A 17144-nucleotide genomic window follows, 5' to 3' on the forward strand; every position below is an offset into this window, starting at 1 on the left:
GTGTAAAATGCAATGATTTGGAAATCTCATAGAACACAAGTCAGAAGAGAACAGGGAGACATTTTTTCCATTTCATTAAAACACAATTTACTCAGTTAGAAATAGATGACAGCATCACATCTTAAAAGGTGGGGCTAGGGTCATGGCTACCATTGTGTAGCATCCCCTCTTCTTTATACTATAGCCTATGAGGAGACCAATTGCTGTGGCGATGTATGCAGTATGTGGTTTAGCATTGTCTTGCTCCAATATGCAAGGCCTGCCCTAAAAGAGACGTTCTCTGGATGGGGCATAGGTTATTGTAAAACATCTATACATGGCTCAGCATTCAGAGGGTCTTTCACCATGTGTAAGCTGCCCATGCCATAGGCACTAATGCCACTCCACCCCATAGTATCAGAGATGCAGGCTTTTGAACTGTACTCTATCATCATCCGGCATTGTCCCCCTCCTTGAGTCCGCATGTTTGGGGCTTCAAAACAAAATTTTGCATTCACTGTAAAATCTCTCGCCTCATTTATTGGGGGACAGCGTTGAAGACTGTTAGTCTAGCTGCTGCCACTAGGAGCCGGCCCATTTACACGCAAAGATAATCTTTCAAAAGGACCGACGATCTAGCGATCTATTTGCATAAAGTGTTGATGGCCATTCAAGTACAATGGGATTAGGGGAGTATGCTTTGTTTTTTTTAACTTTTCTGTTAACACGGGTTAGACTAAAGTGATGCAGGGCAGGATGCAGGCGAGGATAATTTTTCTCATTTTGCTGACGTAAACCCTTTAATGTTTTTTGTTCTGTGATGCTTTCTTCGTATCCGAGCTCCAGGGAACTGGGGCGGCGAAAGGAATGAAATTGAGGCCTTTTATTCTGCGGAGCTCTTGCACATCTGGATCGGTTATGTGGCCGGTGGGAACTTTTACCCCCTGGTGGCCTTAGAGGTCTCATCAAGTCTTGCGCCAACAAAAGGAAGACTTGTTAAGGACCTCTTAGAGGAAGCATCTGCAGATGACTTCTTCCCCAACTTCTCTGTAAAAGGATACAGGAGGTCCAATCATTTAGGTTTACTGAAGAGTTTGTTGGGAAGATTCCATTCCGTGGTCAATACTTTGTTGAATTCCGCATGAATAGGGAAGGGCCTTGAAGAACGTTGTGGGCTTCTGAAGGTAAAGGTAGCCATTGATTTAGTAGGTGTCTTATGCGAAATCTGAAGGGTATCCTTCACGACAACTATTAGGCTATCCACTGTAGTGGAGAGTTTAGAAGCCTGTTCTTCATCTAGATCGGACTCCGAGGGGGTCTCAGACCGTTCGCTCTCTGAGCAACTATTGTGTCTGGAGAAAGAATCTGAGCGGGAAGGGCTGGCCAAGACGACAATGTAGGCGATCAGAATTACTGCCCTGAGCGAGAACAGCACAGTCTAACCTGTCTAGAATTGCAGTAGATGTCATAGCAAGAGAAGTTTTGATGAATTTGACCACAGAACTGTTTTCCATTTTGCCTCAGTCGATTTTAAATGAGCTTTGGCCCAGAGAAGACGCCGGCGTTTCTGGATATGGCTGATATGTGGCTTCTTCTTTGCATGATATAGCTTTAACTTGCATTTCTGGATTGCATGGTGAACTGTGTTTACAGACAAGGATTTCTGGACGTATTCCTGAGCCCATGCAGCGATTTGCATTACAGAATTATGCCCGTTTTTAATATAGTGACACCTGAGAGCTCGTAGATCTCAAACATTTAATACTGACCGACGGCCTTGCCCCTTGCGCACAAGCATTTCTCCAGATTTTCCACATCTTATGGTACTGTAGATGGGATAGTCAAAGTGTTTGCAATTTTATGTTGAACATTTTTCTGAAATTGTTCCACAATTTAGACAGTTTTTCACAGATTGGTGAACCTCTGACCATCTTTGCTTCTGAGAGACTCTACCTCTCTAACATGCTCTTTTTATGGTCATGTGACTTAATGGAAAATTGACCCTCCAGCTGCTTTTCAGTACCACTTACACTTTTACAGCTTTTCCCCCCTGTTCCAACTTTTATGAGATCTGCTGCTGCCATCAATTTCTAAATATGTTAATCTTTAAGTGGAAAAAGGTCTCGCTTTCAGCTTCTGATGTATTCCATTGGCAAAAAATATGGTTAGAGGAGATTTCCAAATCATTGCATTCTTTTCTTTACATTTACCTACATTTTACACATATAAATCATCTCCAATTATGCAGCGCTACAAAGATGGTTGTGTACTTCTTGATCCCAACCCACAAACATACATAACGGTACATCCATTTTAGCGGAGCACCCCTCTCCTTACCTAGGGTGTTCTTTTTGTCGTGACATTTATCCTTAAATTCCAGTATAATCTTTTTCATCAGGTCGTCCAGCGCGGCATTGGATGGGGCACATACAAGAACTCTGTTGCGCTTATTCCTGGCATTGAATGTTTGATCTGGGACAGTGCTGTTCACCTTCTGCAGAGAAGAAAACGGTTTATCATCTACAAGTGGGCTTCCCACCTATAAGCACCCGTCACAAATATAAACCCATCACACCAATAGGATCACATGACGGTGCCATTCCTGGCCCGATCCATTTACTTTGCATCACAGGAAAAAGATTTTTGTACTCCCTGTAAACGCTCTCATCTCGTTCACTGGGGGACACAGCGTGAACCGTGGGCATAGCTACTGCTACCAGGAGGCGGACACTAATTAGAAAAAGTGTTAGCTCCTCCTACAAGCTATACCCCTTCTGCAAGCACCAAGCTAACCAGTTTGTATGCAAGCAGAAGAGTAGGATGTGAAAATGGTATAACAGGCAATGTAACATAAAACATTGAGAATTAAACAGTAACACAGTTAAGGACCATGCATAACTGAGGAAAACTCTTTAACAAGGATGGAGATATAAAACAGGTCTCAAAATAAAAAAATTAAAAGAAAAAAAACAAAAAACGGGCAGGCGCCGTTTCCCCCACTGAATTACAAAAGTGTCCACCGCCCACACTTTAAGATCCTTTAACCTGGAATCTTTCATTCAATTGAATCTTGACGCCATCATGTCAATGTCTTGGAGACCCCATCTGTGGCACAGGTCTTGAAAGACGTTGGAATGGTTTCCCATTCTCCCAAGCAGACTCTTTGCTTAGAAAGTCGGCTATCCAGTTGTCCACGTCTGATATGTGGACTGCCGAGATCACTGGGAGGTGGGTTTCCATCTATGCTAGAATTTTTTCCACTTCATCCATGATTGCTGAGCTGCAGATAACGCCTCGATGATTTATATACACAACAGCCGTCACGTTTTCCCATTTGGATACAGACTGCGAACCCCACAGCTGTTTGCAACGTGACGGACCAACAGTAGTATGGCCCGAAGTTCCAAAACAAATTTCTTGAGAGCGACAACTCCTGTTCTGTCCACTCTCCCTGAGCTGTGAAGTTTGTCTAGAGAAATTGAAATTTCTGCAATGGTAGCAGACCGGGCCAGGAAATTCCAGACGCTGAGAAGGTAAGAGATGACTTGGGGTAGTTGATAATGCACCCAAAACAGTGTCTAGGGTGATTTGGAGACTCAAGAGCTGCCAGACTTTTGTGAACACCTGTGGAGTCATAGCCAACCCTAATGGAAGAGCCCCAAACTGGTAGTTTAGTGAAATGCTTGTCAGGGAGATTCCATTCCCTGGTCAGACAGTCTTAAAATTCCTTGTGGGAAGGAAACACCTTAGATGTCTGAAAGACTTCCCCTGCGGATGCTTCTGGCTCCAGATCTATCACCTGCAGGGTGTCCTGGGGACAGACATACTGCTAGGGTCCTATTCACTTGCTGCTATGGGTGCTACAAAAGGACAAGTGTAAAAAAAAAAAAAAAAAAAAAAAAAGCTAGTGGTCCCAGTCCTCACAGCTGTGAGATTAAGCAGTACCACACCTCAGCCCAGGAGAGGGGAGGGGGAGGATGCTGAGATCAGGGAGGGGGGAGGACCCAGGGGCGGGCTTTAGCCTTAGGAAGCATGGGAACCAATGAGAGCGCAGGAAAATGGAGCCCAGAGCAGTGATTGGAGGATTCTGCAGGAAGTACTAAGCACCCAGATAGGCTGAAGTGAGCCTGTGAGCCCAATCCTTCAAGTGTAGCCACCAATCAGGTAACTAGAGTAGTAGTCCATACCCCAAGGTCCAGGAAGAGATCCCAGGAAACCATGGTCCGGTGGCAAACAGGACCAGGAGGAGATCCTGCACAGCGTGCAGTAAAAATAGGGGAGGAGGGAGATAGATTTGTGTCTGGTCCCCAGCAGCAGGCACTCACCTAAGGAGGAGTACAGAGGCACTAGTGGGGGTAACTGTCAAGCAGTGTAAAAGAAAAGGACAATAAGGGCTGGAGCACCAGGAGCGGAGGGCTAAACTGAGGTGGTAGAGCCTCAAGAAAGTATGATGGGCGTTGTGGTAGGGGCCCTAGCAGGAGAGATAGGCAAACCCTCATCCAGTGTGTGAGAGGTTAGGAGTGAGGTGGGGTGAGAATACTTACCTCATAAGGAGGTATTCTCATCCATGGGTAGATTGACTCCTATATTCCAGCAGCATGCGCCCCAGTGTTCGCCTACCCTTTGTGGAGGGAGTGCTCTCGTAGGAGGGTGAATGCTATGGCAGGCGGGTCATGGTCAAACTGGTGTTAGACTGTACCTCCTTTCTTCTGATAATTAAAAGCAAGAAAACCCTTCAAGATATAGAAGGAATTAAAAAAAAAAACAAAAAAAAACACAACACACGACTCACCTCGCGTGGGCGACCTAACCTTAATCTCCTGATGGCTCGTCATATGTGCGACTCATGGTCCATGCAGATGTGCAACTCAAGATAAACATGACAACCTCTCAGTAAGACATCCACAGAGGAGAGTACAGTGGAAATGGGCCAAGAAAACTTCTGGAAGCCTCAGTCATAAAGACAGCATGGTTGATTCCTCATCTGACACGGACGCCGCACGCATGTACCATTTTGTTGAACAATGAGCCAGGGAACATGCCTACGTCACAGCATCTTGGTCACTACTGGTCGTTTGAATGCACGCCAAGCTTCTCGAAAGCTCATGCTCATTGGAATGTAATCACGGCCATCCCCCACGCAACTGTCAATTATATATACCCTTCAGACACTTCATCTGGAACACATTTGTGCTCAAGAAAGGGGATTTTGCCCCGAAACTCATTGCACTGTTCGTTCTTTTTTGTTTCCTATGATTTAATAAATAATCCTTGCAACATGCAAGTAGATCAAGTTCAGAGTTTCCTGAAAAACAGATTTCATTATATTGTATTCCTGGATAACAAAGGGGTCTGGACGTTCCTTAGACTCCACTTTCGAGTAAGTACCCTTATGTTTATTTTATTGGATTACAGATACTATTAGATGGACCCTTTGAACGCTGGATTTTATATTTTACAGTTTATCCTTTTCTTCTGAGGGCCAGGCATAAAACAGGGTGGTTGGCTCCATGCAGTTGGCCTTCCTAGGTGGGGTACCAGAGAGAGTCTAGTGCCACCTTAAATGCCTAAAGTCAGTCATAGAAAAAAGACCGGTAACAGAGATCTGCCTCCTATGGATACTAAGCTAAAACCGATTACAGTGGTGCCTGCAGGTGGTGATATAGCTGGTAGGGAAAGCTAACACTTTTTCTGCTTAGTGTCCGCCTCCTAGTGACAGTAGATATACGCACGGTCCAAGCAGTGTCTCCCCAATGACACAGATAGGAAAGACTTTTTTTCTAGAGGACTCAGCAGGATTATGTGTTACACTGTTTCCCATTCATACCACCTTACACCTACAGAGGCCACTATAGCCAAAGTATGCAGCCACCCCATTAACCCCCAATGAAAAGAGCCAATCATCAAGGATTTTAGTTGCTGGACCCACAACAATCAGCTGATTACGAACCAGTCCTAATTTAGAGAAGGAAGGGGGTTACATGAGAAGTGCAGGCCAAGTAAATATGAGTGCACGTGACTATATACCTCCATCAGTATTTTTAACAGTAGGCCGACTATAGTCTTAGATTTGCCAGTTCCTGGAGGACCGTGTATAAGACATATCTTGGGAAACCGGGGATTCTGGGTCACCATTGTGTATGCTTGCTGGATAGCGAATCTCTGGTCATGGTTATATTCCTTCAAGTTGAGGATCTGAGGAGAATGAGAAAACAGACTGTAAACATGACGGCAGCAATATCCTTGGAACGCAGAGTCTACATGAGCCGAAATCAGAAGTGGCAGCCTGTGATCTGCTGAAGGGTCCAAACCTGCAGGACCCTTCAAACACAAACCAGGCTGCCATATCTGTATATTCTTATTGCACTACATCTGTGAATACTAAGCATATTTAGAACTTACGAAATCAGGAGGTTTATTTTCAGCATTGTCTTTTGGTAAGAAGTCTGCAGCAGTGGGATGAATCATGGGTCTGAACAGCGGGTTCCTCTGTAGTTGGAGTAAAGCTTTAAATTGCCGCAGTGTTGTTATAAAGCTTCCGATGATGACGCACTGCACCTGCTGATTGCGGAACGCCGACAGATTTCCGTATGTGTGGATACACAAGTCACATAACGTGTACTGCTCCTTCTCAACTGGAAGAAAAAGAAAATTGATTAAATCAAACTAAAAAAAAATAATACATTTTCCAAGAGACCTCTTCTTGCTACTGCTTATGGGGGGGGGGGGGGGGGGGGGTGTTCACGTGGCAGATTTGTTGCCAATTTTCCAAAGGGGAAAAGTCTTCCAACAAAACCCACAGAATTTGATGTGGATTTTGACACAGATCTGCAGAAGAGTTCAGTCCTTCAACTGAAAAAGCCATATGTGCTGCAGATACGCATCAAAACCCGTACCATTTGGTGCAGCGGTAGATATGTTGCAAATTTCGATGTGGATCTGCACCAAAATCTACTATGTGTAAAGAGTAAGGACACCCTTCTAAGCCTCTGAAGACAAAAATATTGTCCCGCCGACTCTGCCACAGCAAGAAACTATTAGCAGTTCTCAGCTCTGAATAATGGGGTGAGGTTTTGAGCTGGAGGTCCTCTTATAGGAAGTTCATTATGTCCCAGTATGTCAGACTATGGGCCCCTGCACACTAGAAAAATGAAAGTGTGGAAGAGCCCTAAGGCCTCCAGCACACTGGATTAACACAGAAAGTACACGGCCCCAGATAAGTTACAGGCAGCACACAACCCCATTATAGGCCCATGAAGCTATGCACATGGACTTATTTTTCACACAGACCATCAAACTCATGGCATGTCTCATTCCCATCCATTTCACAGACGAGACATAGGATATGCCAACGCATGTCAGTGTGCTGCCTCCATGTAAATCGAACAGCACAGACTACTGTCCCTGTGCTGTCCAATGAGAATGGCGCACAAGCCTTGCAGGTACGACTCATGCTCATGGCTAGTGTGCACCTAGCTTAAGGCTGGAGGTGCTCCAAGACGCCCATTGGGGCCTCTAGAAACAACTGTTGACTTTAAAGGAGTTATCTGAGAATGTGACGCAGTTTTAAAAAACGTTCATCATTGTCAATGACTCTAATAAGCACCTCACCTGTTGACAAGTGCTCCTGCTACGTTGGTTTATGTACTTTTCCTCCAATGCCACAGAATTTCCCCGAGCAAGCATGTGCAAATGACCTGTGACTGCGCATGCTCAAGAATCACTGGAGTTTCCGGTCCTGTCCATCCGCCTATCCAACCAGCACTCAGACGGACAGGACTGGAAGAGCTATGCTATGGATAGGAGGTCAGTGGATGCCGAGAAACTTTGTGGAATGGGGATAATGTGACAGGCACTCAGAAAAGGGGATCAGAGGCATGCAAGAATGCACATTGGACACAGCTTTATTTGGCCACTATACAAGTAACAGAGTTTAGATGAGGAGGTCCTGGAATACCCCTTTAACAAAAAATTGTGGGTATGCACACAACAAGACTAGTTTTAAGTGTGCAAGAATTTTCAGAGGATTACTATTCAGGGCAGACGTAGTTCTAGCACTAAATGGGCTTTCCAGGACTATACTACTGATGACCAATCCTTAGGATGAGTTATCAGTAGTTGATCAGCAGGGTCCACAGTTTGAGATCCCTGGAAATCAGCTCATTGAGGAGGCTGTGTGGCTTGGTTGAGCACCGTGGCCTCTAAGTCTTTGACGTCATGTACATTAGTCACATGGCCTGAGAGCAGCTCAGTCCCATTCAAGTGAATGGGATTGTGCTGTAATACTAAGCACAGCTACTATTTAATGTACAACGCTGTGCCCGATATGGACTGAAATGACAGCAGCGCTCACCCGAGCATCGCTGTACTTTCATATCAACTAATCGCTGGGCATCTCGAGTGGCAGACCCCTGATCAACTATTGATGACCCATCCAGAGAATGGGTCATCAATACTGTAGTGCTGGAAAAGCACCTTTAATATATCACACAAGGCAACTTCCATAAGCAGATCCATCCTCCTGACTTTCCACTTACAGTTATTTGTATTTTGAGAACGGGTGAAGCGGAAGACATGTCCCATATGATAAACCATTGACGCTGGAGGCTCCCTTTCCTCTCGGGAATGGCTGTCCAGAGACTCCGGTGTGAGCAGAAACACCAAATCGTCCTCCTTTGGATGATGTTGGAAGTTTAAATCTTTATCTCGTACCCAGGCTGGTAGATGGGAAGAATAAGAAAAAGTGACATGTTAGCCCAAGAAATACTAAAACTGATGGTGGAGAGAATAAAAGAGGGTTGTTCGGGTTTAGATAAAAGCATTTCTTCCTCGAAACCGCACCATTTGTCAATGGGCTGTGTCTGGAACTGCAGCTTACCTCCATCAAAGTGAAGGAGCCAAGTTACAGAACAAGATGCAATCTATGGATCCAAGTTCAAGTGAAATCCTATACATAAGCTTTGGGGCAAATAAACAAAAAAAAAAAAGGCTCACCTCGAAACTCTCCCCGATTCACCTGGTTATTATCTAGGCAGAAGTTCTCCAGATAGAGTTTATATGGATGGGAGCCTTGTGGCCTTCGTTTTTTGTCCCTCCATTCTTGTGCTAGCTGTTAACACACAAAGGAACGTAGTCAATCAGATATGACAGATGTATACATTAGGACTATAAAGAAGATTAATCACTTCACTACTGCATTATGAGTATACATTGTGCGGTCGTGAAGGGTGTACGGAGCATGCTTAGGTGCAAAGTCAGCTCTATGCCCAAAGGCCCACAGCCGTCTGACAGCCGACAGCCACCAGTAACTGCTAGATACAGCTCTGCATCCGGCGCCTGTAGTCCTTCCAAATCACTACTAGGAGAAGTCCAAGCGCTGGACGCAATCGGTGTAGCTCAGTCTGTATTTTGGAAGGGAGAAAGGTTTGTGTAATAGCACCCTGAAGGCCCAGAAGACAAGAGTCATCTCATATTGTAAAAACAAGATTTTTGTACTTATTGTAAGTTCTTTCTCGTTTTGTTCATTGGGGAAAATGCTGACGACCATGAGTATAGCTACTGCCACTAGGGGGCAGACACTAGCCAAAAGTAGTGTTACCTCCTACTAGCTATACTCCTCCTACAGGCACCAAGCTAACTGTTTCTTATCGTATCCTACCTGACTACTCCTACTGTGTGCAAACAAAAGGAGCAGACAAGTAGGATATGATAAGAAACAGTTAAATACGACATAGTACTAATAGTATATTTATTTTATTCCAACTTGGAGTAGCACCATGTGCAACTGCAGAGAAGATACTTCAAAAAGGAGAAATGTGGGAAAGTACTAACAGAACAGGTGGGTGCTGTCCCCCCCCCCCCCCCCCAATGAACTAGGCAAGAACGATTTTACGGCAAGCACAAATTGTTTTTTCATCCGTATCATTGGGGGACACAGCTGAAGACCATGGGATGTTCCAGGGCAGTCCCTTGGGGGTGGGAAAGTATAGAAGAACGCATGTGGTTAGTTTATGGCAATCTGTAAAACCAACTGAGGGAGGCGTCCACAGACGCAAAAATATGCATTCGGTGAAACTTTAAAAAAAAGGTGTGCAAAAAGGTACATGTAGCGGCTTTACACACCAGCACAGCAGACGTCCCATTATGTACTGCACACAAGGTACCCTCTGCCCAAGTAGAATGCGCTGTATTGGGAAGGCAAAGGCGCTCTGCCGTTGGCACGGTAGGTCTCTGCCACCGCTGATCAGATCCAGCAAGAGATGACAAACTATGGAAGCCGCAAGGCTACATCTTAAGCTATCAGGGATCAGAGCCAGAGCGTCTGAAAAGAGGTAGTCTGCGAAAGGTTGGCCTGCAAGGCTCGCATTAGATCTAGTTTGTGATAGGCACATTCTCTCGGATGAACTGCAGCAGGGCAAAAGTCGGAAGGATGATGTCCTCATTAAGATGAAAAGCCACCACCACCTTCGGTAGAAAGGAGGGGACAGGGTGTAGGACCACCTGGTCCTGATGGAAGAGGGTGAATGGAGTTTTAGCCAACAAGGCTGCAAGTTTGGAAACCCATGGGGTTGCCACAGGGTTCCGTATTGGGCCCCATTCTGTTCCATATATTTATCAATGACCTGGAAGACACAGGCTGAACTGGATAGACATTGCCTACTTTCAGCCTAACATACTAGGTTACTGAGGAAGTGACCGCTACCAAGGGGGCCACCTTCCAGGTCAAATGGCAAGAGGAAACCTCACTCAACGGCTCGAAAGTATGAGACTGCATCCACTACTAGATTAAGGTCCCAAGGTGGGATAAGAGAAGAGTGAGCAACCCCCTTGTAGACAAGTACGAATGGCCGACTTTTAGGAAAAGTATGGATAGTGCGGATACCTGACCATTTATCTTTAATCTGAATATTGCTCCCCTATTAACATCTCTGCAGGTTAAATGCAAAACATGGAGTTCCCTACTATATTCTGTAGCCGGTGGATTAAATCTCATTAAAAAGGATTGTCCTTCCCAAGTACTTCTATTGTATAGAGCATGCAGACACAATAACACCACAGAAGTTTTTCAATAAAACCAACTCATCAATAGTGTCCTTTGTTTGGGGGAGATCTAGAGCCAAGCTCCGTGTGGACACCCTACTGCAGCCAAAAGAGGGCAGGAATGGCGCTACCAGATTTTAAGCTATATTATCCAGCCGGACAAGTTAGATATATTTGCCATTGGTTATCAGACTCCCCCTTCCCAAACTCTGATCATCTGATGGTTTTTCTTTCTGAGATCTTCCTCTGGATCATTCTGGAAAAGCCAGGACTACTGGCTAGGCAGATGCAACCTGTCCATAAACTGGTGGTTAGTGTGTGGCAGGCATGTAAATCACTGGCCAGATATGAAGGTACCCCTTTATGGGATAATCGAACGCTTCCACGCATACCAAATAAGCAGTTCTGGGCGAGTCTGGGAATTACCACATTGGAGCATCTGTATATTAAACGGTGGACTAACCGCCTTTGAACAGTTGTAGCAGCTTTACCGGGTCCCCATGACTGGTTTTTATAGATACACCAACACGCTCTTGTGACCGTTCCCAGAGCCCAGACAACCTTTTACTCTATACCCCCTAGTCCTCACTGGAGAGAGCTGGGATGCTGCAATGGCTTCAAATACCATGGTATCACCAGCTGCAAATAATAAGCTAACTCAATTGTAAATACTTCACTAGTGCTATGGGACACAGACTGGGCTCCATAACTACCAACCCATGCCACTGTTGCCAGGCACCTGGTGCAAACTTTAATAATTTATTATGGATCTGCCCAGACATCCATGTGTACCGGGGTAGATCACAGAATTTTTTAGGCCAGCTAATGGGAATACCGGTTCCACCTGACCCAGCCATATGTTTGCTGGGCATTTTGGATGAGGAGCGTCTTTCAACAGCGGAGTTGTACAGCCTTGTACAGGGTTAAATGTCGCAGCTGTTGCTGCCAGTTGTCGGCTGTAAGAAACAGCCGACACCTGGGATGTACAAAGGTAAGTCGCCCCACGATCATCCTTCATACACGTCCTGCATCTGCAGGACGTAAAAACACTATAGGGCTGTCACTAAGGGGTTAACCAAACAGCAAGCAGAGATCTTGACAATAACTGAATATAGGTTATTGATTCTAGATTCTAGATGTAGAAAACCTCTTACCGATTCAAAAGCATTCTGGAGCATCAAAGGGAAGAAGACTTTAAAATACTCATCATAACAGGAAAACTTCAGTGGCACCTTCATCAGTGGTAATGGACACAGATAACTGGGGGATCCAAACTGCTGGAAGCTGTCAAACATTTCATATTTCCAGCGTAGAACAGTCTGCATGAGCCAAGCCTGGTCCAGTTGTGGTAATTGTGGTAAGCATCCGGCTGCAGACAGCCTGCTGTCCGAGGTAGATGGAAGCATGGCATTATTTTGAGCGATAGGCTGCAAAACAGTGCTTGTAGTGAAGGAGACTGGTGGCTTTCTTTGTGGCAGGACTACTTTTGGCAGAGGGGGTTTCGGAAGTTGAACTCTAGACTTTGGAGGAGTTGGATACTTTGGGATATTTTCCAGGTCCTTTGTGAAGCTGGCCGTTCGGGAAGCAGTCTCTGTACTGAAAACCTTGGTTGTAGCCGGTTTGGTAGGTTTTTGGAGAAATGGCGGCAAACTGGGTTTAACGAACAGGTGATCGTCGTTTTTCTCGGATGTACTATGCTTAGGACAATGATGTCCCATAACGGAAACCGGCTCTGAGCAGTCCGTATATCTGCATTTCAAAATTTCTTTCCCCTCCTGCACAGGCACAGATTGCTCCCCTGCAGAGGTTGGCTTGAAGTCTACAACTATATCAGACTCCACCTGTGAGCACAGGTCCATATCGATGGGGTCAGCTTGGGTTAAAAATAAATCATCATCATCATCGTCGTCATCCTCATCATCATCCTCATCCTCATAATCCTTCAGTTCTGCCTTTATAGATGGCTGACCATCATCCACTGGCACAGAAGACAGAGATTGAGCCGTGTCCTTTGGCAGGCCATTAGAATAGTCTTCTCTGATAGTTTCAGCTGCAGAATTGGTAGAAGCTCGTGGAGATGTCTTTGGGGATTCTGGTTTCCTTGAGAGGTCATTTAGCCTTTCATTTTTGTCAAGACTGCACTGTAAAGAGGAACCACCATCCGTCTTTCTCACTGACTTTGCAGAGTTCTCTGAAGTTCGGGAACCATTCTCAGAGTTGTTACTTGACCTTCTTTTTTCAACATCCTTCGGTCTGGACTGTCGGTAAAACTGAAGATCTTGACAAGCCAACATTTTTTTGCTCCCCTTCAACATGATCGCTTGTGGAGGGATGAGTTTTGTTTTCTGCCTCTTTGTTTTCACAATCCCTGCAGACTTTCCATAGTTACGCAATTCGGTTAAACTATCGAGAGACCTTTGAGATAAGTCGAAGGCTTTGCGAGGCGCCTTCTTTAGGCCAAGTTTTTCAGCAGTAGAGGCCGGTTCTGGACACTTGCGTACTTTCTTCGGCGGGACCACAGCAAGTGTTGCTTTGCCTGGGCTCCCAATCTTCCTAACTAGTCCATATGCCTTCAGTGGGCTTTTGTTTCTAGGCTGTTTCAGAACTTTATCCTGTTTTACAGAAGACTCTGCTTTGAACTTTGACCGGATCAATGAGGTTTCTTTAGCAGTTTTGGAAGGTTTTCTTCCAGAATCAATTTTGAGTTTTTTAGTCTCGACCTTCTGGAAATCTTTACTATAAAACGTATGTGAACTTCTCTTCTCTAGTGACGATTTGTTGCTACTGTATTTACCTCCTGTCTGGGCAGGTGTAGTTTTTAAGGATTCTTGAAACTGTCTCTCAGCATCTTCTGCTGCCTTTTCAAGGACATCATCACTGATGTAATCCGTGTCATACCCCCACTGGTCCAGACAGTTACTAGAGAGGTCATTTGTTTCAGATTTTTCATGTTTATTTGGAAGATCGGGTTTTTCCTCCTGCAACTGAGAGTCTCCCCAAGCTGAATAAATGTCATCCTCTGTTTCAAACTCAAAGAACTGCGAGTTGAACTCCTCACAATTCTCTAAATCAGGTTCCTGCTTTATCTGCCCTCCTTTCATAAGTTTAGTGAAAGTAGACGAACCTGCATCTTGGTGGGTTTGTGGTTTCTCTGGTTTAATAAAGTCTCTTGGTGCTTCGTCTGAAGAGTCATCAGAGATGGTTATGATCTGATCAGAGACCGGCTCTGTTTCAGGGGAAGAATGGTTGGAGACCAAAGACCTTATGGCTCCCTTAACTTTTCTCTTTATGGGACTGAAGTCTTCAGATGGAGCCACTGCTTGAGCAGCTGAAGGATTAAGATCCTGGTCAATTAAGGAATTATCAGGGTCCAACTTCTTACCCAATTTTAGCAGCAACATTTTTTTTACTTCAGTTAAGGGAAGATCATCATCTGCTTCACTATCCATCACACAGTCATATTCTGCATCTTCTATATTGCGGAGCTCTCTCTTAATTGGCCTGATAGTTTGATCATTTTCTAACGACAGTTTTTGAAACTGTTTATTAACTGGAAGATTGTCAGATATTGGGTATTTAGTTTTTTCCTTCAAGCATTTTCTCACTTGCGAGAGCGGTATATCGTCACCGTCACTGTCACTTTCTTCACTTTTGGTATTACAAGACTTTGCTTTTTCCCACAAGTCTGGCTCCTTCTTAATACGTACGCAACATGGTTTTATTGCACTAACTGTCTTGGTGCTGCTGACATCATTACTTTCAGACACGGAAGGTACTTTTTTATCCTTCCAAGCTGAAGACTTTGCGATGACTTCACTTAATTTTGAAAACAAACTTAGCGACTTTTTTTTGCACTGCAGATCTTCTCGAATAGTTTTATCAAACGGTTCCTTTTTAATTGAAGGCTTTAAAACAGACTCTTGCAAGGAAGAACCAGGCTCCAGTTCTTTGATTTGGACATCTTGAGGTTCTTTTTTAACGGGGAAAAATAATCTTTTCGTGTCTCGTTCTGAAGAGCTACTGGGAAAGGCAGGTTGGATATCTGGAGATGGTAATGGCGAACCACTACCACGCTCTGAAGATCTGCAAGAAGTGGTTGGAGCAATGTCTGGGGATGGGAGTGGAGACTTATTGCTCTGCCCATACCATTCATCATCCTCATCGATCCTTTCAGTCTTAATAAAAGGAACGCATTGAACTTTGCTCACGGTCGTTTGTTCCACAACAGAATTAGGAATTGTGGACGTCCGGTCCTTAATACTCTTGATGACTTGCGTAAGGCAACTTTGTAAACCCTGAATTTCTGACTTACTAAAGTCTAAGTTCCAGACAATATTTCCCCGCATGAGGAGATTGAGTTTGTCCAGATATTGCTTACAAGTAGAGTTCTGTCCCAGCTGGTAGCCCTCTCGCAAAAGGCTTCTGATCAGCTGGATACAAGCAAATTGTACAGAAGATGGTGCCTGAGAGTTTGGTGAAGATGACAGGGGTGAGGTTGAGGTTATTTTGGAGTTGGGCCGTGCCACCATGTCTTTGGTTGGAATCATGGAGCTCTTGACAACAGTCTCGACCCACTTGTGAGAGCTTACCCAGAGCAAGTTAAGGCACTTTTTGTTTCGGTGCAGTTCAATGATTGAAACCAAGACCCTGATAAAAAGTTCTGTCACCTTGTCACACTGACCACTTCTTTGATTGAGAACGTCCTTTATTTCGGAGTACAGGTGGTGAATCACTTCCATTATGTAAGCAACCCCTAGGTCTTTCAGGTCCATGACTGACTGTACATATGGTATGAACCATAAGAAGGTGCTATTGTGAACTCGCATATCTTGGCCAATGTCAGACTGCAGAATATTAGCCAAACTTTGCATATCTTCATACATGTTCGGACAATAGTCAGGACAAATTGCACTTTTCCATCCAGCATCCTGCAAATGAAAGATAGATATACTGTCAAAGCATTGCAGCAAAAACAAAATAATGGTACAGCACTATTGTGGTCCATAGATTTTGAGGTGTATTGTTGCTCAGCTCCATTAAAGGAGTTTTACCATTAAAGGGGTCGTCCTACTTCTAGCTGATTTGCTGCAGGAAGCAGACCCCTCCGTATATTGAGCAGTAAACTGGGTTAGTACTGCAGGCTGAGTCCCCTTGATGTAAACGGGACTCTGCATCCTGCAATAATATTAACTAGAAGTGGGTGAACTCCTTTAAGGCAACCCTCGAGTCAGTCTAAAGCACTACATGGTGCTCCAATTGACCAGCACTGTTCACAGTAGCATCATTGGTCAATCAAAGCAGCATGTCGTGCCTTAGCCTACTGATACACTACCACTGCATACTGGGCATCAGGAAGTCAGAGAAGCAGTGTAGCCATCTTGGTTTAGAGGGGGTGCTTAAAAGAGAAAATACCCCTTATCCACAGGCTAGGGTAAAAGTCTCTTATTGATGGGAGCCTGACCGCTGGGACTCTCAGCGCTATGTCGAAACCAGCGCACCCAGACACCCCATGTGAAAGAAGCAGGAGTACGCATGCTTGACCACCTCTCCATTCACTTCTACGGGACAGGCAAATATCAATGTACTTGGTAGTCTCCCTCCATCACATAGAAGCGAAAGGCACAGTGGACGCGCGCGCACGCACGCACGCACACACGCACGCACACACGCACGCACACACTTTATTTACATGGGGCTTCAGGATGCAAAGATGACTGGATCACCGAGGGTCTCAGCAGTCTGACATTTATTCTCTGAATAGGGTATAAAGGGTCTTTAGTAGGAAAAGACAACAAAACAACAAAAAAAAAAATCAAACAAACAAAAAAAGAACCAGGACTCCGTCACAATACCACAGATATGTAGAAGGGCATGGAGTTTTTGAAGAAACCACCTGTGCTTCTCTAATACTTTTGTTAGGGAAATTCAATGGTTCCATCTATATGCTGTGAGGCTCCAAATTAAAAGGTGGTTATGGCGTCCGGCGTGGGAAAGCAATTGACACAGATCAGTACTGTGTCTAAAAGCAATCTGAAGTTTATTTCAAAATCATCTTTTATACCAAAAGCCAAGATGCCGCTAACCTTTGTACAGAGAAAGAAAAGAGGATATGAAATATATTTGTA

At 44.7% G+C, this 17144-nt stretch overlaps 1 protein-coding gene across 3 annotated transcripts in view; it reads right to left on the reverse strand.

Annotated features, from left to right (window-relative positions):
* The window catches only part of SETX (senataxin), a 59862-nt gene that overhangs the window by 15516 nt on the left and 27202 nt on the right, over positions 1-17144 (reverse strand). For all 3 annotated transcript variants that reach the window (XM_066580179.1, XM_066580180.1, XM_066580178.1), the window contains exons 9-14: positions 12174-15947; positions 8974-9088; positions 8517-8696; positions 6382-6614; positions 6007-6174; positions 2317-2473 (exon numbers count right to left, since the gene is read on the reverse strand). In XM_066580179.1, coding sequence (XP_066436276.1) covers positions 2317-2473; positions 6007-6174; positions 6382-6614; positions 8517-8696; positions 8974-9088; positions 12174-15947 — 4627 coding nt within the window. The remainder of the gene's footprint in view (positions 1-2316; positions 2474-6006; positions 6175-6381; positions 6615-8516; positions 8697-8973; positions 9089-12173; positions 15948-17144) is intronic.

Source organism: Eleutherodactylus coqui, chromosome 10 (genome assembly GCF_035609145.1).
Source record: "Eleutherodactylus coqui strain aEleCoq1 chromosome 10, aEleCoq1.hap1, whole genome shotgun sequence".
Taxonomy (NCBI): domain Eukaryota; kingdom Metazoa; phylum Chordata; class Amphibia; order Anura; family Eleutherodactylidae; genus Eleutherodactylus; species Eleutherodactylus coqui.